This window comes from Neoarius graeffei, chromosome 27, assembly GCF_027579695.1.
Source record: "Neoarius graeffei isolate fNeoGra1 chromosome 27, fNeoGra1.pri, whole genome shotgun sequence".
Taxonomy (NCBI): domain Eukaryota; kingdom Metazoa; phylum Chordata; class Actinopteri; order Siluriformes; family Ariidae; genus Neoarius; species Neoarius graeffei.
Window position 1 is genome coordinate 34756155 of NC_083595.1, and position 21259 is coordinate 34777413.

At 42.1% G+C, this 21259-nt stretch overlaps 3 protein-coding genes across 3 annotated transcripts in view; 1 reads left to right on the forward strand and 2 right to left on the reverse strand.

Annotated features, from left to right (window-relative positions):
• traf6 (TNF receptor-associated factor 6) overlaps positions 1-8459 on the forward strand; it is a 28733-nt gene extending 20274 nt beyond the window's left edge. The window contains exons 5-7 of the mRNA XM_060911113.1: positions 4736-4807; positions 4909-4986; positions 6869-8459. Coding sequence (XP_060767096.1) covers positions 4736-4807; positions 4909-4986; positions 6869-7720 — 1002 coding nt within the window. The 3' untranslated portion in view covers positions 7721-8459. The remainder of the gene's footprint in view (positions 1-4735; positions 4808-4908; positions 4987-6868) is intronic.
• Positions 8460-8516: 57 nt separating this feature from the next.
• LOC132875007 (proline-rich protein 5-like) lies at positions 8517-12658 on the reverse strand. Its single transcript, XM_060911557.1, has 7 exons — positions 12561-12658; positions 12357-12437; positions 12146-12194; positions 10246-10303; positions 10059-10150; positions 9571-9910; positions 8517-8833 (listed from the first exon to the last, which is right to left on the reverse strand). The coding sequence occupies exons 1-7, from the start codon at positions 12656-12658 to the stop codon at positions 8517-8519; spliced, it is 1035 nt and encodes a 344-aa protein (XP_060767540.1).
• Positions 12659-15434: 2776 nt separating this feature from the next.
• trpm5 (transient receptor potential cation channel, subfamily M, member 5) overlaps positions 15435-21259 on the reverse strand; it is a 43989-nt gene continuing 38164 nt past the window's right edge. The window contains exons 20-26 of the mRNA XM_060911132.1: positions 19670-19844; positions 19230-19398; positions 18867-19045; positions 16078-16210; positions 15911-15983; positions 15721-15811; positions 15435-15625 (exon numbers count right to left, since the gene is read on the reverse strand). Coding sequence (XP_060767115.1) covers positions 15564-15625; positions 15721-15811; positions 15911-15983; positions 16078-16210; positions 18867-19045; positions 19230-19398; positions 19670-19844 — 882 coding nt within the window. The 3' untranslated portion in view covers positions 15435-15563. The remainder of the gene's footprint in view (positions 15626-15720; positions 15812-15910; positions 15984-16077; positions 16211-18866; positions 19046-19229; positions 19399-19669; positions 19845-21259) is intronic.

Here is a 21259-nt window from a genome sequence, read left to right on the forward strand (position 1 = left end):
GTTTGACCGTGCAGCCTCGGAATCGGACAGCGACTCGGCCGACTCTGATCGTGGTGACCCCAGACCTCAACAAGACTCGCGCCCAAGTGATTTATCCTGGTAGTTATGATAAATTCCTACTTTCGTCGTAATACTAAATAAGAGCCCTTTTGAAGAATAATTAAACCGCCCTCCCTAGTGGATATGGGGAACGATTACCGGACAGTGCGCCGGTAGGCCACGTTAGCCTGCCATCCGCGGCATTATACTATTTATAGCTGACTCTAATGCCGCTTTTCCACTACAAACGCGGCTGAGCCGTGCCGTGCCGAGTCGAGCTGAGTCGAGCTGAGCGGGGCTGTTGGAGTTGCATTTCGACTACAACCGCGCTGAACCGTGCTGGCTGGAAGTGGGTGGACACATTGGGTGGAGTTAGCGAAAGTGGGTGGACGTCATGTGATGTCGTTAAGCAGCGCAAACAGTGACATCAGTGACAGTGGCGGAACAAGTCAGAGCCGGGCCGGGGGCGGGGCAAATGACCGGGCCCTTTATTAAAGCTTATCATAACATCATTTTAGGCTACAAAATGTCCGCAACTGCGGTGTTTACCAATTTCAACACTACGGGGTGCAACTATGTTATTTAGTACATCAAGTCCTTCAAACGAACATGTAACTCAGAAACAAAAAACATTAGGATACTGTACATGGCTCATAATAAAACATCAATAGCCTATACTGCGCACATTATTTGAAGGGCATACGAATGAGCGCTCAGAGGTTGCAACGGTGACAGGAAGAGTCAGAAATAAAAGGAGGGCGGTGCAAACCTCACTGAATGCACTGTGTTTACCAATTTCAACACTACGGGGTGCAACTATGTTATTTTGTACATTAAGTCCTTCAAACGAGCATGTAACTCAGAAACAAAAAAACATTAGGCGACATACTGTACATGGCTCATAATAAAACATCAATAGCCTACTGCGCGCATTATTTGAAGGGCATACGACGAGCCTTGCGCTCCGCGAACTCGTCCACGATGCTCTGTATGTCACTGATTCAGTGATCTTTTAAGCGGTAGTCTCACGACCCGAATAGTAAACAATAAACATGGAGGACATGGAGTCGTTAGTGTTGCTGGTCTTGGTGCTGTGGCTTGACAACGCCAACAGATACTGGCAAGAGCGTATAGATGAGGCGAGGCGCATAAGGCTTCAGAAATTCTCGTAATTCGTAATTATTATTCTTCCGGGTTTGCGGTGTTTACAGATCCCAGCGCGCTCGCGGGGCGTGTGTGGGCATGTGAGGACACTCCTCCTCACCAATCAGTGCACAGGGGAGTGTCTGCTCACGCCCCCAGCCTCAGTCAGCACGGTTTGGCTCGCTTCAGCCCTACTCCAAAACGGTGCGAGTTTTAGGGGCTAAGCAGGGCTGAAACGAGCTGAGTCGTGCTGGTTTTTGGTAGTCGAAACGCGAGCCGTGTCGGGCTGAAGTGAGCTGAAGCGAGCTGAAGTGAGCTGAAAAAGGGTAGTGGAAAAGGGCCATAAGCGAGGAAATATCCCTTTGTCTCATTTCCACAATGATTGTACAAGATCCCTCAGGATTCTTGACTTGTCAATTGCAAGCAAAAGTAAAAATGTTTACCTCCAATCTTCTCCTTTTTGCTTGAGCGTTGCTGCTCCGTTTCTTCTTTGACTGCTTGATTTTGTTTCACGCGCACAATCCACTCTCTCCACCTCGTCTCCTCTTCTGGAAAAAGCCAACCCTCCGGCTTCACGCTCACAATCCACTCTCTCTGCCTCGTCTCCTCTTTCGGAAAAAGCCAACCCTCTCGCTCCGCCTCGTCTCCTTTTTCGGAAAAAGCCAATCCACTCTCTCTGCCTCTTCTCCACTCTCAGAGAAAGGTAAAAACTTCTTCCTGAACCGGTCCCGTTGTTACAGTTCACTGCACAACAATAAGGCATGGGGTTTTTCTTTGGAAATTCCCGAATACACGTCTGCACTCAAGCCGAACGGCAATGCAAGTAAACGGAAGTGGACTCAACTCGAGCAGTTTGTTTGTCTTAAATGACGCCACGCGCCGAGTGGTCACGAAAATAGCCAATCGGAAATTCGCCACGATCTGCGCTAACTTATTTTAATTATTACTTATTAACAGTACTTCTTGGGACCAGAAGAAAATTACAGAGGGTTTTTAAACACATCAAGTTTCAAATGTGCATAAAATTAAAACCGTTGCCTATGAGCTTTAAGCTTTTTGCTAAAAAATATCCCTTGCAACTTGTTGAAACCAAGTCCATTCTGTGACTAATTTAGACTTTATGCATCTTGCCTTGAGCGTTCATCTGTACTCTGCTGTAACTTTTTGTCTGTACACTCCAAACTCAAGCGGAAATGGTCTGATCTTGTTGTTGGTTATATATTTGTGACTGCAAGTAAAAATGTCTCAAGTTCATGTTGTAAATTAGCAAAGGAATACAGGTTAGTAGAAATGTTATGCCAAATAAAATTACAATTAATCAAGCATTTGGTGAAAAAGATCATGTACAATGTCATGCAAAAGTATTCATCCCCCTTGGTGTTTGTCCTGTTTTTTGTCGCATTACAAGCTGGAATTAAAATGCATTTTTGGAGGGTTAGCACCATTTGATTTACACAACATGCCTACTACTTTAAAGCTGCCATTTTTTTTAATTATTGCGACACAATAATTAAGATGAAAAAAAAAAACAGAAATCTGGAGTGTGCATAGGTATTCACTCCTTTTCATATGAAACCCCTAAATAATAGCTTGTCCAACCAATTAACTATTTTAAATTCATTTATTTGTTTAAATTACTTTTTTTTTTTTTTTATCCCACACTGGCTGAAAGGCCAGAAGGAGGATTATGTCATGGCAATGTACGTACGTCCGTCCCGGAAAGGGTATTCGTCTTCTGAAATCAACTCCTTTTGGTACGGTGGTGTAAGTGGTTAGCATGGTCGCCTCACAGCAAGAAGGTTATGGGTTCGAGCCCAGTGGCCGGCGGGGGCCTTTCTGTATGGAATTTGCATGTTCTCCCTGTCTCTTGATGGGTTTCCTCCAGGTGCTCCGGTTTCCCCCACGGTTCTAAGACATGTGGTTAGGTTAATATGGGACAGCCTTGAGCGAGGCACTTAACTCCCAACTAGAGGTCGACCGATATTGGTATTTCTAAAGCCGATACCGATATTTAGAGGTCAGAGTCAGCCGATGGCCGATATGAGCTGCCGATTTTTTGGGGCCGATTTTTAGGGCCGATATGCTATCGTATTGTCCTTAATTGGCATGCTAAAATATCATACTAGTAAGAGGACGCACAACACTGGGTGTGATGTGATCCAGGTCTGAATGAGATGAATTATGGGATGGATGCAAGAGTCCATGTTACTATGTAGGAGAAAAGCAATAGCTTTGTGATCCCTGTGGTGCAATTTTAAGAAATATAGTCTACATACAGGAGGAGGAGGAAGAAAAGTAGTGCAGGGTAATAGTAATGCCAGGGGAATCATTTTCTCATCATCAATCAAGGTTCATGGCGAGCACATGCTTGAGCCAGACGTCCTCGCGAGCTGTCTCAAAAACTACATTACCTCCGTTATTTCAGAAAGAAATCCCGAATTGTGTCTGAGACACGCCAGGATTCCTCCTGACCCCCGCACTGCAGTCTCTGCTTATGTAAAATAAAAACAAACCCACCCTGGATCAGTATACATACATACATACATACATACATACATACAGTCTGCTGAGCGCATGCGCGTGTGCACTCTCGCTCACTCACTCATTCCCGCAGCGCGTGCATTCCCTCGCGACACCACCACACCGCGCTCGCGCGCTCTCCCCCTCAGGCAGCCCGCATATTAAAAATGGCGGTTTGTACAGTACAATATCCAGACCTTCGCGCCGCCAGAAACACTCTTGTTAAGAACGCAGTTTGTGTGGAAATTACAGCTCCTAATCCGCTTCCGTGTCCTTAGGGTTCGTTCAAAATAAACAACAGGCGCCTCAGGCTCTCAGACACAAACGAATTTCGTCAACTAGGACATTGAAATGTAAGAATTGAAGCCTTACCTGTAGGCCATCTCTGCTGACTCCTGAAACGTTTGTTGGCTTAGGTCTTTTGCACGCCGCGTTCTATGTAGCTGTCGTGCCTGACTTTAAATTGGCGCGACCAAATAAGAAAATCGGCCGATGCCGATTCATTCAAAAATGGCGAAAATCGGCTGATTAAATCGGCCGGCCGATAGATCGGTCGACCTCTACTCCCAACTGCACCCCGGGCACTGTTAGCATGGCTGCCCACTGCTCTGGGTATGTGTGTGTGTGTGTGTGTGTGTGTGTTTGTTCACTGCTTCAGATGGGTTAAATGCAGAGAGGAATTTCACAAGTGTGCGATGAATAAAGAAGTTCTCACAATTTTTGGAGGAATTTCACAAAACTTGGCAGGATTCTTTGTTATATGTCGGTAATACACATTACAATTTCATTCAATTCAGTCGCATTTTTACCAGAGTTATGGCATAGTTGCCAGCAGGGGATATTGTGCTCTCTGAGCACTCTTGTTGTTCTGTATGTTTAGAGCAAGAATCATTTGGTTTGGAATAAAAAGCTATGAAGCTAAGCTAAATGTAAGAGACAAATATTCCGCTGTTGATTTTCTGTAAGATCAATTTTTTTTTTTTTTTTTTTTGCCATGTGTTTTAATGTTATGGTGATGTGTTTTTTTTGGCAGTTTCATGAGCAGATGTGTCCCTTTGTGAATACAGCGTGTGAGTACTGTAACATGGAATTCATTCGCGGTCAGGTGAGCAATGCATCTTACATGTAGGCATGTTTTCCTGCAAGTTTAATGTAACTCGATATAATCGGTTTCTTATGTGGAATGCAATCATGTATTTGTTTCAGTTGTCATCACACTGTGCCACAGACTGCCTGAAAGCTCCTGTTGCTTGTACTTTCAGCATGTTTGGTTGTCAAGAAAAGGTAAAGCCATGCTGCAGACATGACATTTCACCCTTTCTTAATGCATTTCCTTTTCATTGCTGTAACACACACTACCGTTCAAAAGGTTGGGGTCACTTTGAAATGTCCTTATTTTTGAAAGAAAAGCACTGTTCTTTTCAATGAAGATCACTTTAAACTAATCAGAAATACACTCTATACATTGTTAATGTGGTAAATGACTATTCTAGCTAAATTCTACTAAATGTCTGGTTTTTGGTGCAATATCTCCATAGGTGTATAGCGGCCCATTTCCAGCAACTATCACTCCAGTGTTCTAATGGTACAATGTGTTTGCTCATAGACCCCTTCACATGTTTGTAAACAAACCGACTGTTGCCAGGATGCGCCCGCAGCCTGGACTCAGAAACAATGGCGCTGCCCATAGACCGGCATTATGAGCTGTCAGATTATGCAAAACAATTGTCGTTACAAGATCGAGAATGCTACATAAATAAGTTAACTCTAACAAGTGGATATCGCCTACCGGATCCGTATTTAATTAAAGAGTGGACGGACGATGTTAGTAAGTTCCCTGGTATACAATGGCCAGATATATACTCGTACCTTATTGACAAGACTTCAGTGTACACCCACGAAAAACTTCGTGCCTACAAGTCTTTAGACGCATATGATTATGTGCGGGCATGTACAACTTGATTAACAATGGGACATTCATATTCATTTTGTTTTAATCAAATTATGCCAGTGATGTGATGGCAATGTGGCTTTAGCTACAACAGCAAATACCAACACTAAACAGCAATTTGCAGGAGGGAATGGCATGAAAGGAATGATAGTGTAAAGAGTGCAGCTAAGAGAAATCAGAGCTGCGTAAAAAGCGAGAGGCAGAGAGCAGAAATGAAACTGAACGGGGCGGGAGCTAGGTTAGAGCAGTCAACGTAAGTTGGCATTTAGAGTGAGGGCACACAATTTTACCTTTCCATCCTTGTTTTAAAATTGTGATTTTTGGCATACACAAATAACGATGGCACAAAATCTGGACTGCTTGAGTCAAGCGAGACCTCTCCTACAAACAAAATTGCATGCAAAGCTAAGTTAACATGCTAACAATATTCATTACATTGTGTAACTATGACCCAGCTAATCAGACAAACGTTACCAAAGTATTTTGCTACATCAATAAACGAAGACTAGAAAGAATAAAAAAGAAAGATTTAATAAATAGCCTGATCTTACCTGTGATGAAGTGGGCGCTGCAAACCCGCGCATTTTCGATGGTGCTTTCATCCCAGTCTACACGTTTGATGGCTTGTAGCCATAGACGTCGGCGATTTTTTTGGAATGGGTGAGATCCTGCTGGAATTCTGTACATTTTAACCCCATCACTGCTACGATTCTGACACCCGACAACACAACAACTAGGCATCGCTGAGTCTTTTTTGAGTCCAGGCTGCGCGCGCAATTTCCGCTTACGTATGAATGACGTTTACTGCGAAGGGGTCTATTGCCTCAGAAGGCTAATGGATGATTAGAAAACCCTTGTACAATCATGTTAGCACAGCTGAAAACAGTTGAGCTCTTTAGAGAAGCTATAAAACTGACCTTCCTTTGAGCAGATTGAGTTTCTGGAGCATCACATTTGTGGGGTCGATTAAATGCTCAAAATGGCCAGAAGAATGTCTTGACTATATTTTCTATTCATTTTACAACTTATGGTGGTAAATAAAAGTGTGACTTTTTTCATGGAAAACACAAAATTGTCTGGGTGACCCCAAACTTTTGAACGGTAGTGTATATAATAGACAAGCATAATTATTCATGAACGCGTTAAACCCTGTATGTCACTGAATGCATTTCTCATGCAATTAAGAGAATAAATACGTGATTTGTTTTGTCTTAGATGCCAAGGAATGACCTGGCCCGTCACATGCAGGATTTTACACAGATGCACATGCGCTACATGGCTGAGTTTCTGCGGAACCAGACTATGAATGGCATTCCCCCTTCATGTTCAACCCCTCCATCTGAACCTCCCAGGGTGGCAGAGCCATGCCAATGCAACCAGGACATGCAGCAGCTACGAGAGACTGTTGTGGAACTCGAGGGCCGCCTTGTGCGCCAGGATCACCAAATACGGGAGCTGAGCATTCGCAATGATACACAGCATACACAGGTGACCGAACTACGTAAGAAACTGGCGTTGCTGGAAGAGAACATGCACGAGCTGGAAGCACAGCAGTACCAGGGCATCTATGTATGGCGAATAGAGGGATTTTCAGGTCACCTGCACCAACAAGAGGCTGGACAGCCAGTCGTACTCCATAGCCCGCCGTTTTACACGGGAAGACCAGGCTATAAGGTTTGCCTGCGACTGCACCTGCAGACACCAAGTGCACCACGTTGCTCTAACTACATCTCGTTATTTGTGCATACGATGCAGGGTGTGTTTGACAGCCAGCTCCCGTGGCCTCTGCAGGGCACCATCCAGCTGGCTGTGCTGGACCAGGCTGAAGGCCAACACCACGTCGAGGTAATGGAGACCAAACCAGATTTGCAGGCCTTCCAAAGGCCCACAGTGCCGCGCAACCCCAAAGGCTTTGGCTACGTCACCTTCATGCAGCTGCAGGCACTGCGCCAGCGAGGCTTTGTCAGGGACGACGTGCTGCTGGTGCGCTGCGAGGTCATGCCGCGCTTCGACACCAGCCTCAGGAGAGAGGGCGTGCAACCTCGAGGACCTGAACCATCTCTTTGAGCTTGCCTTAACCACTTTGCTGTTGCCTTAAAAGTTCTCAGAGACACACCCTGCTCGTACAAAGTTATCTTTTGCTTTGAGATGACTTTTACATGACATTATACTTACGTATGACTTTTTGAAGCAGTGAGCTGAAAGAATTGTCTTCAAGTACTATAAAACAGACGGTGCATTGTTTTCGCACTTCAGAAATGCTCCCATGAGAGAAACTAGAAGTATTAAGAGCAGCTCTGGGTGGTGTACTGTGAAACCAAGAACCTGCCTTGTGTGTGTGTGGGTGCTTTTTTTTTTTTTTTTTTTTAATATAATTTTCTTAATTGAATAGCATTTTGTGAATTAATGATGTCCTCCTGAAGGGTATGCTGGTATGTAGCAAAACTAATATTTGTAGATACTTGTACCCTGAATGCACTGGAGAAAGTACAACAATTTCTTAACAGCCCCTTCTGTAATTCATAATGAAACTGAACTTATGGCAGCACAATCACGCATACCAATAATAGAAAGAAGTCGCCAAAAAATTACAAATACAACAATCGTTGAATAATAACCTCAACTTTGTCTGTTATTCTTCACTTTGTCTTTGGTAAATAATTGTTATATAAAATGCTGACAAGAACATGTAGATTCCTCATAATGAATAATTTTTGTTTGCATTATACTTTTTGATTTTTGTGTGCATAATATACCAATGAACATTTTTAATATATAAAAAAATAAATTTGTAAGATGCGTCTCACTCCTTTTCCAGAATGGTTAAGCTTGTATTTTGAAAGCAAGTACATCTAGCAGTGTCTCAACAGCTTTGACTTCCAAATGCAGAATTGCCTTGAGAGCGATCCCTCTTATTCTTTTCCCTCATTTCATCAATGGTTCCACATGCCTCTTCTAACCCAGAATGCATCCTACTAGTAACAGTGAGAAGCTGCATGTCAGTGATGACGGATCGGCCATTGGATACAGAGCGGCGCTGCAGGCTGCTTCCTCTCGCCACGTGCCCCTCTTCCTCCTGCTCCAATAAAGGAGTCAGAAGAGAGACGTGTGAAATATGCTGTGTGATCCTTATCTCGGGTTGGATGAGGGGTTTACTTTCTCTGATTTCTTCTTCATAGTCTGCAGAGTGAGAGAGGAAGAGACATTAGCAAGGGTGAAAAAGTAATGTGATTCATTCAGGTCCATGACTTAAAGTAGGCTTTGTGCCATGTAAGCAGTGAGTTTGTGATTTGGTAGTAAAAAAAAAATTTAAATTATGTGACTACATTTGGAGGTTATTCCCGACTACCGGGAATTCTGGAAATACTTTTTAGTTGTGCCTTTAAGCTTTTTGGTGTGTGTGTGTGGGGTTTTTTATTTTTAAAAAAATAACATTCAAGAAGGGCGGCACGGTGGTGGTGGTTAGCGCTGTCGCCTCACAGCAAGAAGGTCCGGGTTCGAGCCCCGGGGCCAGCGAGGGCCTTTCTGTGCTGAGTTTGCATGTTCTCCCCGTGTCCGCATGGGTTTCCTCCGGGTGCTCCGGTTTCCCCCACAGTCCAAAGACATGCAGGTTAGGTTAACTGGTGACTCTAAATTGACCGTGAGTGTGAATGGTTGTCTGTGTCTATGTGTCAGCCCTGTGATGACCTGGCGACTTGTCCAGGGTGTACCCCGCCTTTCACCCGTAGTCAGCTGCGATAGGCTCCAGCTTGCCTGCGACCCTGTAGAACAGGATAAAGCGGCTAGAGATAATGAGATGAGATGAGACATTTAAGAAGAGTAGAAATGAAAGTGGTTCCTAGCTTTGAAAACCTTTTGAGAACATCTGATCTTGATCATGAATGCATACACATGAATATGTAAGGATCTCGCATTACTTTTGTGTTTGCAGTTCCACAGATACGGAGAAACCACCATTTCCAGCATTTTCTCAAGGCGAAAATATTCCATTGAGGGGCCTCTGGGCTCATGAACTCCCTGGATATATGAACAATCACAAAAAAGTAGGTGCAAGAAACCATGATAAAGCTTGCATTTGTGTTCATGTGAGTGTCTGTGTGGAAGAGAGAGACTTGCCTGTAGGACTAACAACATCTGTGTGATGGATGTGGGGAGCAGAGAAAGGTTGGTCTGGAGCAGCTCCTCCAGTGGAAGCTTCATCAGGACAAGATCCCTGAAGGCGAGTAAGGCCATCTGTTTTACTGTGAACTCATGACCCTGGGGTTGGGCAAAAAAAAAAAAAAAAATACAGGGTAGGGTAGCAGGACAATTATTTCAATGTTATATGCTTCTGATTGTGTTTTGGTTTAAAGTTCTTGTATTGGGGAAAGTAATGTGATTTCTGGTACACTGGATGTTGATATACCTGTAGTGGATAAAAAATGGCCTGTAGTGTCGGCAGAATTTCTGAGAAAAATCGAATCCATATATCAGCCAAGAAAAAGAGCTGACCTTCCCCTGGAAACAAATTAAATTTTGTACACATATAGACCATATGTTATACTGAGTTGTCATGTAAAGTTCCGATAAATCTGCCAGCTTTCATTTCTTACCTTCATGTAGCTGAACCTCTTCCAAAATGGACCTAAGACCTTTATTTAGAAGCTGATTCTATCAGTAAAAAAGGAAAGGTATTATTATATTAAAGATATTCTCGGTGATTTTATTGAAGTTGCCTGAAGATAACCTGAAAACAAATACGGCTATTCCTTCAGGGAATGGCCTCCTTGTTCTCATTGGTTGGATGTTGGTGATCTACATCATTAAAGCTGTACTGCCTTTCAGATTTTTCAAGTGTAGGTCATAAAAAGAATTTTCCCCGAACCTAATTATTTTTGTTTAGTGGACTGAAAGCTACTAAATTTGAATCACAGACTTCCAATTTTATTATTATTTTTTAATAGAACAATTAATGAATTTGGGGCCATGTGGCCTTAAATTCTCCGCTATTTTTTCCTGCTTCACCATGACCCAATTCAAGATACTACGTTATGCATCACATGGTGGGCTTTCCCTGTTCGCGCAAGGCATTGTGGGATACAAATTTGAAACGGGAGAGAAAAATGGAGGACATGAACGTGCGAATGAAACGTGAAAGACGGACTAACGGAAAGTGAGAAGAAAAGACATTGTTGTGAAGGAAAGGAAATGCAGGACCAAACTAATAAATATCGGCGGTCAGTGAGCACCTCGGTGTGATCAGCTGTTCGTTTAGTGACAGAATGATGGAACGGTCAGTGCACGCTCAAAGGTAAACCTGTAGATGGCATGCACACACAGACTTCCTCTGTTTGTTTGACTGTGCGAAGCGGGCGATTTCATGCACATTATTTGCGAGTGAATCGCCTCAAATTAAATAACCATGGATGCAAACGGCGTGCCTTTTGGCGGATGCCACCTTTTTCACGGCTGTCTGGGGGACTTGTGTGAATCGCGCAGATCCGATTTTTTTTTTTTTTTTGGGGGGGGCGTTGGAGTGTCTGATTTATAATTTCATCAAAGTAAATTCTGTATTAAAATTACTAAATAAGCAAATGCCGTTACAGTCCATGAAACATAGGAAGTATAAGTATGAGAAGAAAACAGTAAATCAGAAAGCTGTGCACGTAAAACCAATTGGCTGCACTTCACTGCACGCGCAAGGATTTCCATCAGTCCAACGTAAGTTACGCAAGTTACGTAATTGGTTTGACGTGCGCAGTTTTCTGATTTACTGTTTTCTTCTCATACTTCCTATGTTTCATGGACTGTAACGGCATTTGCTTATTTAGTAATTTTAATACAGATTTTACTTTGATGAAATTCTAATCAGACACTCCAACGCCCCCCCCCCCCCCCCCAAAAAAAAAAATCAATTATTGGATCTGCGCGATTCGCACAAGTCCCCCAGACAGCCGTGAAAAAGGCGGCATCCGCCAAAAGGCGCGCTGTTTGCATCCGTGATAACTTCCCAGTCACAGAATGGCCTGATATTTTGTGAGATATTACAGAAATAAACACATCATAATGACCAAATTTCAGAGGGAACTAAATTTCACTAATTTTATGAAATCGAAAGGCCGTCTAGCTTTTTTTTTGGGGGGGGGGTCTGTTCTCAACGTAACTAAAGTGGTGAACAGATTTTGATGAAATTTGGTGTAAAGCTTTCGTATTATCCTACGTTCAAGTGATTTTGATATTGGTATGTGGTTTGGCACAGATATGTATTTGACTGAGTGCCCTTCTAGGTTCTTCCTGTTACAACCATGGAGCAGTTTATCTGAAACTACTAGAATGTGAAAGCTTTGCTAAATATAACATAGATCTCATTTTTCAATCCATTTTAAACGTGCAGCAAAACATCCATTGTTTTTAGGTGAGATGCATGCACACGTACTCGTGTAATCAAAACACAACACAATTAAAAAATAATAATGTTATTTTGTTCATGTTGGAGCAGATGGTGTTGAGTACCTGGAAATACTCTTCATAGAATGACCCCATTTCTGTTTTTAAAAGCCACCTGTCAAGATGAAGGGGGGGAAAGGATTTGTGATAAGCTGCCTTTTTTTTTCCCCTGCTCATATATAAACTTTTTCAAATATAAAATGTTACTTGACCATAAATATTCATCCGTATTTATTACTTGCTTGCATATAATCTAATGCTTATGCATGGCTTGTACCTGATGCTTTCATTTAAGAAGTAGAGTTCATTCATTTGCAGTCCTTCACCTCGAAACACCTTAATGACTGCAGAATAGATACTAAAACAAATTGTGCATGAGATTTATACAGTTTTTGCCAGTTAATAAAAGTAAAAACTGACTTAAACACACTTGCACATCTAGTGATCCTATTTATATTCACGGGTAAGGTATGATTTCTACCTGTTCATACCACTGACACTGGCGTTAGACTGCGCCTGAGGTGATGCTGGCAAAGTCATGGTGCTCGAGTCAGGAGCTCGCTGCTGACTCAAGCTCATCTTCCTTGCTTTGCTTCAACATGCAAAGAAATATCCTGCACAAAGCCACATTTAATACACTGAAAATTCAACATGCCCGTTAGATGTAGAACAGTGACACATTCACGTCATCTGATGATTAGCTCAAAGCAGAGAGAGCTGTATTGAGTTTTCAGGTGATTGATTTTTAGAGCTTGTGAAAGTGGCCAGGTGGGAAGGCTGCACTTCCTGTGGTGTAGGAACTTCCTGTTACCAATGCTCTTTCGTGTGCGTGCATGTGATTGCTGATTAACTAAGCGAAATGCACCACTCAGCCCTGAGGGTGTTTCAGCACGCAAGGACATGTACATCTCAAGGTGATATTCTAATCGAAGCATGTAGAATAGAAGATTTGGCAGTGACGACAAAGCTGGGATTAAATCATTATGGAAATATTACTAATTCATATACACACAGTACGTTCTTAAGCACCCTATTTTTTTTCATCCAAACTTTTATTATATATTTCTGTTTTATGACTTCTACATTATTGAATCAGTATAAATTTTTTTTTTTTTTAGTTCCAAATGTTTGTTTTCCAGCACAAAATTAAATGTTACAGAAAAAAAAAAAAAGTTTGTGGCTTAGCTGCATATTACATAAGGGACCACTTTTCAGATTTAAAAGGTAAAACATAATGAAGGCTGCTGGGTTTTGCTGCAAAATGAAGCGAGTGTGACAAAGTGTCCAGAAGAACTGTGGCTGGTTCTGTAAGATGCTCAGTAAAACCTACAGCTCATTTCCTTATAAAACTGCACTCACTGTACCTGAGACGACTTTTTTTTAAGCAAAGAGTCATCTCGCACCAAATATTGACTTTGTTTCACTTATGGCTTACTGCTGTTTTAATAGTGTTTATGTTGAAATATTTCATGTCATTATTTTTAAGCCATTTTTGGTCTACAGTATTTCTTTACATGTGCCTAAGACTTTTGAACAGTGGTGTATAAACAGTTAAGTCTAGCAATCCTTCCACCTTGCAGTTTATTTCACCTAACGTCTGAAAGTATACAAATATATTGTATTTTACCCCAGCCTTACCTATAAGAGCTTAGTAATCTTTTCGACAATGCAAAGTAAGATTGTCAATACTAACTGAATTATAATAAACAGATAACATACCCAAGCTGTTACTTTACAGGCGGTCACAGGGGAATGTTGTACTCGGACATTATTCCTTTCCTTCTGTGGCACGATCTTTGTTCAAAGTTTTACATTCAGAATAAAAAAAAAAAATTTCTTATGACCGAGAGAGTAATTGTTCATTTGCTGACTTGCTCTAGCTAAGCTGTGAGAAAACTACTGGAGTCGACAGTATTTCTTGTTACTTCCCTAGGTTACTGATTCATTAACTGAGGGAACACTGTATTGCATTGTTCATGCTGATAATGAATAATCAGCACATGAAGGCTTGGATGAACATCCTATGAACAGTCAAGAACTTTGCACTTTCTAAATCGGTTTGGAGGTGAGCAGAAAATAAAGGGAATTTAATAAAAGATGATTCCTGTGATTCACACACAGCATTTACATCATTACTTCAAACAGGGAAGCTGGGTGGAGGAAGTGTAAGTTCAAGGCTGGACCTCAGCGAGTCATTTTAACCACAGAATTGTTGTACTTCATGAAAAAATGACCTCAGAATGCGAACACAGGAAGGAAATAGAGTAAGATGTTTCAAAAATTATTTACAAATTAAAAATGTAATGTTATTCCATGAAATCGAGTCGTACATGAGCTGATGAGGCACGTAGCACCGAGTTGACAATAAGCCATGCATGATGAGATTGAGTGGAATAATTATTTATTCTGTCCACATTCACTGGATTTTGAGGGAAAAAAAAAAGTTGTACAAAACGTCCGACAATCATTCCTGCATAGAATGTAAACAGACCGGTGAAATGACGGTAGCAATTTGTGAAAAATGCTATAATAATTCTTGTGGAAAAAAAATATATTCTTACTATGAAATACTTTTTATTCCATGGTGTAGTGGTTAGCGCTGTCGCCTCACAGCAAGAAGGTCCGGGTTCGAGCCCTGTGGCCGGCGAGGGCTTTTCTGTACGGAGTTTGCATGTTCTCCCTGTGTCTGCGTGGGTTTCCTCCGGGTGCTCCGGTTTCCCCCACAGTCCAAAGACATGTAGGTTAGGTTAACTGGTGACTCTAAATTGACCATAGGTGTGAATGTGGGTGTGAATGGTTGTCTGTGTCTGTCAGCCCTGTGATGACCTGGCGACTTGTCCAGGGTGTACCCCGCCTTTCACCCGTAGTCAGCTGGGATAGACTCCGGCTTGCCTGCGACCCTGTAGAACAGGATAAAGCGGCTAGAGATAATGGTTTTTTTTTGTTTGTTTGTTTTGTATTTTTTGAAGTTTTGTTTTCAAGTAGTTTTTATTTCGTCCTTGGTTGGTTCAGTAACACGCTCCCCCATTTTGTTTTTCTCTACTCATGGTATATGAGCTGAGAGCCTAGTAGTAGAGTAGCCAATCAGAGCGCACAATTGCTCATATCCAGTGAATGGGGATAGAATAATAGTTATTACTTTTAATTCAAGATTACTAGAGATAATGAAAGCAGTTAAGTGGAAAAAAAACCCATACATATTCTACAGAGATTATCAGGAACATCAGTGGATTTTAAATATACGTATGTCGATTAAAAAAAATCATTAAAAATACATCTGAAAATAAATAAATTTAAAAAACAAATATGAAATGCATTGTATGAAATTACAAATGCAAACTTTCATTTTGACATCTTTGGGAGGGTGGAATTTCATTTCAGTTACAAAACTTCAGTTCTGGCAGTAGCTGGAGAAACAAACAGTATGTTGATAGGACGCTCATTCCACAACTTGAGGCTTTTCCTTGTTTGCTCCCATTCAAGCTTATCCTTCCTTTTCATCTTTCTTTGATGATTTTGCTGATCTTCTTCTGCTGGTCCTGCTGCCTGTGAAATACACACACGCTCGAAAATGAGCCTGGAACTAAAGTAAAGGACTGAACTTGGAGTCTGCATTATTGTTTATCAAGATGAAGACCTACGTGGGCTTTTGGGAACCTCTCGGTCACACTTGAGTGTACTCTTTTTGAAGCATTCGGCCATCCAGGATAGCACCTCTCCACAGTATTTCACCTGAAGGTCAAAAATAACTGTAGGTCAGATTTATCTGGAGGATAGTAGCATCCTTTTCGACAGGGCATTTTAAGTAACTGATGAAGTAATTGATTTTACCTCAGTCTCCATAAATGCCAAACGTTTTTCTTGCTCTTTAAACCGTGCTGCACTCATTAGCAAGCTTTGCACCCTAAAAAGTGATTGTAGTGACATCAGTAAATAGGTACTTACACAAAGCACACAGCTCTATACAGTCCAAAGGAAAAAGCTGGAGATTATCTCACTTGGAGGATGTGCTCTTGAGTCTCTCTTCACTGCTCTCCAGGTGACGTTTCTCAAGTTCGGCCAGGTAATTCTCCTTTTGCACAGACTCCCAGGTCATCAGCTTCTGATCCAACCCTGGTGGCAGCTCCCTCTCTGGCCATTAAAGTATCACACAGTATCACATTAATTCCAGCTACTATTTTTTTTTAAACTGATAGCGAAATACTGAAAGAGTATTACTGATTAATACTTTGTAGAGTGGCAAGTATACATCCATTGCAAAATGACAGGATAATTCCAAGAAACGTATACATTCAACAGTTAGTTCCAATCCACAAATTTGATTGGATGATCTGCGTACCAAGAGTGCTGTTTGTATCACTTCAGTCATCTGTGTTCATCACATATGTTCCACTTTAATATTCTCTAGCTATAGTTCTAAACTGATACTACATGCCATTCATTCATTCATACATGGCAGTGTTACTGCATACCAATGGTACTTTAGCATGAATATCAATTTTGAAGTGAAACCTCATCAGATGAAAATGAAAAAGGGAAGCTAATTTCACCTTGAGCAGGAATGTACAAATTGTGCACTAACTAGCCAGCTAGCTGATAGGTGATAAAGTGAGTATGCAGTGCCTTGCAAAAGTATTCATCTCCCTTGGTGTTTGTCCTGGTTTGTTGCATTGCAAGCTGGAATTAAAATGGATTTTTGGAGGGTTAGCACCATTGGATTTACACAATATGCCTACCACTTTAAAGGGGTACATTGTTCTTTTATGGTGACGCAAACAATGATTAAGATGAAAAAACAGAAATCTGGAGTGTGCATAAGTATTCACCCCCTTTCGTATGAAACCGCTAAATAAGAGCTGGTCTAACCAATTCACTTCATAAGTCACACAATTAGTTGATTAAGAGCCACCTGTGTGCAATCAAAGTGTCACATGATGTCTGTATAACTAAACCTGTTCTGGAAGGACCCTGACTCTGCTACACTACTTAGCAAGCGACATGAAAAACAAGGAGGACTCCAAACAGGTCAGAGCCAAAGTTGTGGAGAAGTATAGCTCAGGGTTGGGTCATAAAAAATATCCCAGGGAGCACTATTAAATCCATAATAGCAAAATGGAAAGAATATGGCACCACTACAAACCTGACAAGAGAAGACCGCCCACCAAAACTCTCAGACCAGGCAAGGGTGGCATTAATCAGAGATGCAACAAAGACGCCAACGATAATGCTGAGGGAGCTGCAAAGATCCACAGTGGAGATGGGAGTATCTGTGCATAGGACCACTTTAGGCCGTACACTCCACAGAGTGGGGCTTTATGGAAGAGTGGCCAGAAAAAAAAGTCATTGCTAAAAAAAAAAAAAACACGTTTGGAGTTTGCCCAACAGCATGTGGCAGACTCCCCAAACACACACAAGATTCTCTGGTCAAATGAGACCAAAATTGATCTTTTTGGCCATCATGGGATATGCCACGTGTGGCGCAAACCCAACACACTGACAACACCATCCCTACAATGAAGCATGGTGGTGGCAACATCATGCTGTGGGGATGTTTTTCGTCTGCAGGGATAGGAAAGCTGGTCAGGACTGAAGGAAAGATGGATGGCACTAAATACAGGGCAATTCTGGAGGAAAACCTGTTTGAGTCAGCCAGAGGTTTGAGACTGGGATGAAGGTTCACATTCCAGCAGGACAATGACCCTAAACATAATGAATACTTATGTACACTCCAGATTTCTGTTTTTTTCATATTAATTATTGTTTGTGTCACAATAAAAAAAAAAGTGCACCTTTAAAGTGGTAGGCATGTTGTGTAAATCAAATGGTGCTAATCCCCCAAAATTCCATTTTAATTCCAGCTTGTAATGCAAAAAAACAGGACAAACACCAAGGGGGATGAATACTTTCGCAAGGCACTGGAGCTTCTTTGGGATCCATTTCCTTTCGTGAACAACATTAAACAAAACATTTGGCCATACTATTTCCAAAGTGTCACGCACTCAATATTAATTTCCTGTTTATAGAGCTGTTGTATAAAAGCAAAATTGCATAAACAAGAGTGTGGTTATACTGAATATATGGCACATGGCCCTATAAGATTATCCCTGTGGCTGATTCACAGCAATGCTGATATTCAGTACCGCTCCCTTACTTGCGAGATATTGCTTATACACAGATATAGGCTTCTAGAATAAGAAAAAATGTCTTAATTATCTTGTACATTTTCTACCTTGAAAGATTATCATGTACATTTGACTAATTTAAGGTACGGGTGGCACAGTGGTGTAGTGGTTAGCACTGCCACCTCACAGCAAGAAGTTTCTGGGTTTGAGCCCAGTGGCTGATGGGGGGCCTTTCTGTATGGAGTTTGCATGCTCTCCCCGTGTCTGTGTGGATTTCCTCCGGGTGCTCCGGTTTCCCCCGCAGTCCAAAGACATGCTGTGAGGCTAATTGGGTACTCTAAATTGTCCATTGATCAAGTTTGGAGAGGGATGGGCTCCGCCAAGTTTAAATGCCATAGATACACCAATGATGGACTGTTAAAATGTCATCAGTAGTGCCTCTATGGCCCTTGCTGGCTATGGGACGAAGAAGGAGAATTTAAGGTACATAACTGGATCTTAATACCACTGTTGTTACCTTATTTGCTCCTTAGGGAATACAGTTGTTCTTGTATCTTTTTAAGGAATACGTAAGTTGACTGTATCCTAAATATCATAACCCTAAATGTGAAACTATCTTCTGATCAATTTAGTTTTGGTGAAGTTTCAGAAATTCAGTGACCAACCCAAAATCTCAATTTTCTCTTCAGCCTTTCCGAACAGGGCCAGAAAGAGTTCAGAGATGTGGCTAATAATGATGAAGGGTGGAGCAAGAGCAGGTCGGCTGTGGTACTCCACAATCAGGTTATAGCGCTGAAACTTCCAGAAGATATCGGTGTTCCCCTGCACCAGCTGGAACGTATAGCTGTGAGAAGGGCACAAGCAGAAATGTGAGAGCTGATGCGATGCAGTCTGATAATGTTATTTCACTTTGTTCTCCATTTTAAATGAAAATCACTGAATGTCACCATTGTTTAGTTGGAGTACACCACTTATTTCTTATGACAGAGAATCTAATCTAAGTAATTTTGTTTCGAACCCACTCTAACCTGAACATTGCAATAAGCAGATTGAGCAGAAGAACGTTAGTGACGAGTAAGTAGATAACCAATAGCAGGATGACCAGCCAGTTAGCATAGATGCTTGGGCAAGGGGGTAAAGTGCCACTTATGATCAGCTGCCGATCCGTGGTACAGTTATCGTGGGGCATCTTGGCCGCTAGAAGTGAACAGAAGTGCAGAAAACGGTACACGATTAACCTGCACTGTCTCCATCCTGTGATGGTCCTTTAACTAATAGTAATGTTAAAAAAAACAGACAACTCAAATATGCATAAAATCTTCATTTAAAATACTTTCTGGCATATTATAATGCTTCATCGGTGTTAAGAGTGAGTTAAAATGGTGAAATGAGATTAGAAATGGGCTATGTGGAAGTAGTCACAGTATCAAATGATGGTTTTTAAGTTGCATCATATAAAATAGTTTACCATCAATCTCCTCGAGGGGAATCTGGCCGAATATGTGCAGGTATGGTCGGTAGAGCGCTCTGCGGAACACCCAGTCCAGTCGGGGGTCATTTGGGTGGAGCAGAGCCTGAGTTGCTACTCCATACGCAATCAGCCACACACTCAGGAAGAACAGAAAGAAGAATACGTCCTTCATCTGAGAACAAAACAAATATGTCCTGATTCAGTAACCAATCCATACCAAATAGTGCTACTACTACTATCGATAAGAAGAAAAAGAACAACCTTATTAATTTAGGACTTTTCATACATTTAAGATGATGAAAGTGCGACATCTGTTTTCTGTTAGTGTTTGCAAAAAAGGATGCAGATCATTTCGTCCGATGACCATTTCATCCAATAGTTAAGACATTTCGTCCAAAGCCTTTTTCATACGCACTATCATCTCATCTCATTATCTCTAGCCGCTTTATCCTTCTACAGGGTCGCAGGCAAGCTGGAGCCTATCCCAGCTGACTACGGGCGAAAGGCGGGGTACACCCTGGACAAGTCGCCAGGTCATCACAGGGCTGACACATAGACACAGACAACCATTCACACTCATATTCACACCTACGGTCAATTTTAGAGAGTCACCAGTTAACCTAACCTGCATGTCTTTGGACTGTGGGGGAAACCGGAGCACCCGGAGGAAACCCACGCGGACACGGGGAGAACATGCAAACTCCACACAGAAAGGCCCTCGCCAGACCCGGGGTTCGAACCCAGGACCTTCTTGCTGTGAGGCGACAGCGCTAACCACTACACCACCGTGCCGCCTACGCACTATCAATTATTTTAGATTTCAGGTATTGGTTTGTCTGAAAAAAGGAGGAATTTTCAATGGAATTTGACCGAAGCAAAACACATTTATGCAAAATGAAAACAAAACTGGAAATGATGGGAATCAGCGAGTGTCAACTTCGGCCGCGTTTAGCTGGGGCCGCTTGTGGGGAGAGATCGTTTTTATTAGACCAAATTATATAGAAAATCTATACTTGCACTTGCTAGATATCCTTGGCAAGTGTGAGATATGAGATATGATATCCAGATATGAGAAAACGTGTGTTTTCCCAGTCTTTATATAGGCACGCTGATGCCTCTTGATCATGTGCAGGTGAGCCTCATTAACAGCGCGCGTGCAGTCCGGAGTACACTCGAGTGGACTCTCGCACACTCCAGACTGCGCACGCGCCGAGCGGACTCTTGCACGCGTGCTGTTAACAAGGCTCACCCGCACATGATCAAGAGGCATCAGTGTGCCTATATAAAGACTGAGAAAATGCATGTTTAGTGTGAATTATTACACCATTTCAGTGCGCGTTACCGAGCCTTATTCCCCTGTGTAGATTCCTTGGGTTTCCGATCCTGTTGGACGGCATGGTGGTGTAGTGGTTAGCACTGTCGCCTCACAGCAAGAAGGTTCTGGGTTCAAGCCCAGTGGCCAACAGGGGCCTTTCTGTGTGGAGTTTGCATGTTCTCCCCGTGTCTGCGTGGGTTTCCCCCACAGTTCAAATACATGCGGTTAGGTTAACATGGGACGGCCTTGGGCTGAAGTGCCCTTGAGCAAGG

Coding starts and splice junctions, on each gene's coding strand:
- LOC132875007 (XM_060911557.1), bottom strand. CDS start 12,658: ATGAGCTTGAGTCAGCAGCGAGCTCCTGACTCGAGCACCATGACTTTG. Junction 12,438..12,560: donor AGTGTCAGTGGTATGAACAG/GTAGAAATCATA, acceptor AATTTGTTTTAG/TATCTATTCTGCAGTCATTA. Junction 12,195..12,356: donor TTCTTAAATGAAAGCATCAG/GTACAAGCCATG, acceptor TCATCTTGACAG/GTGGCTTTTAAAAACAGAAA.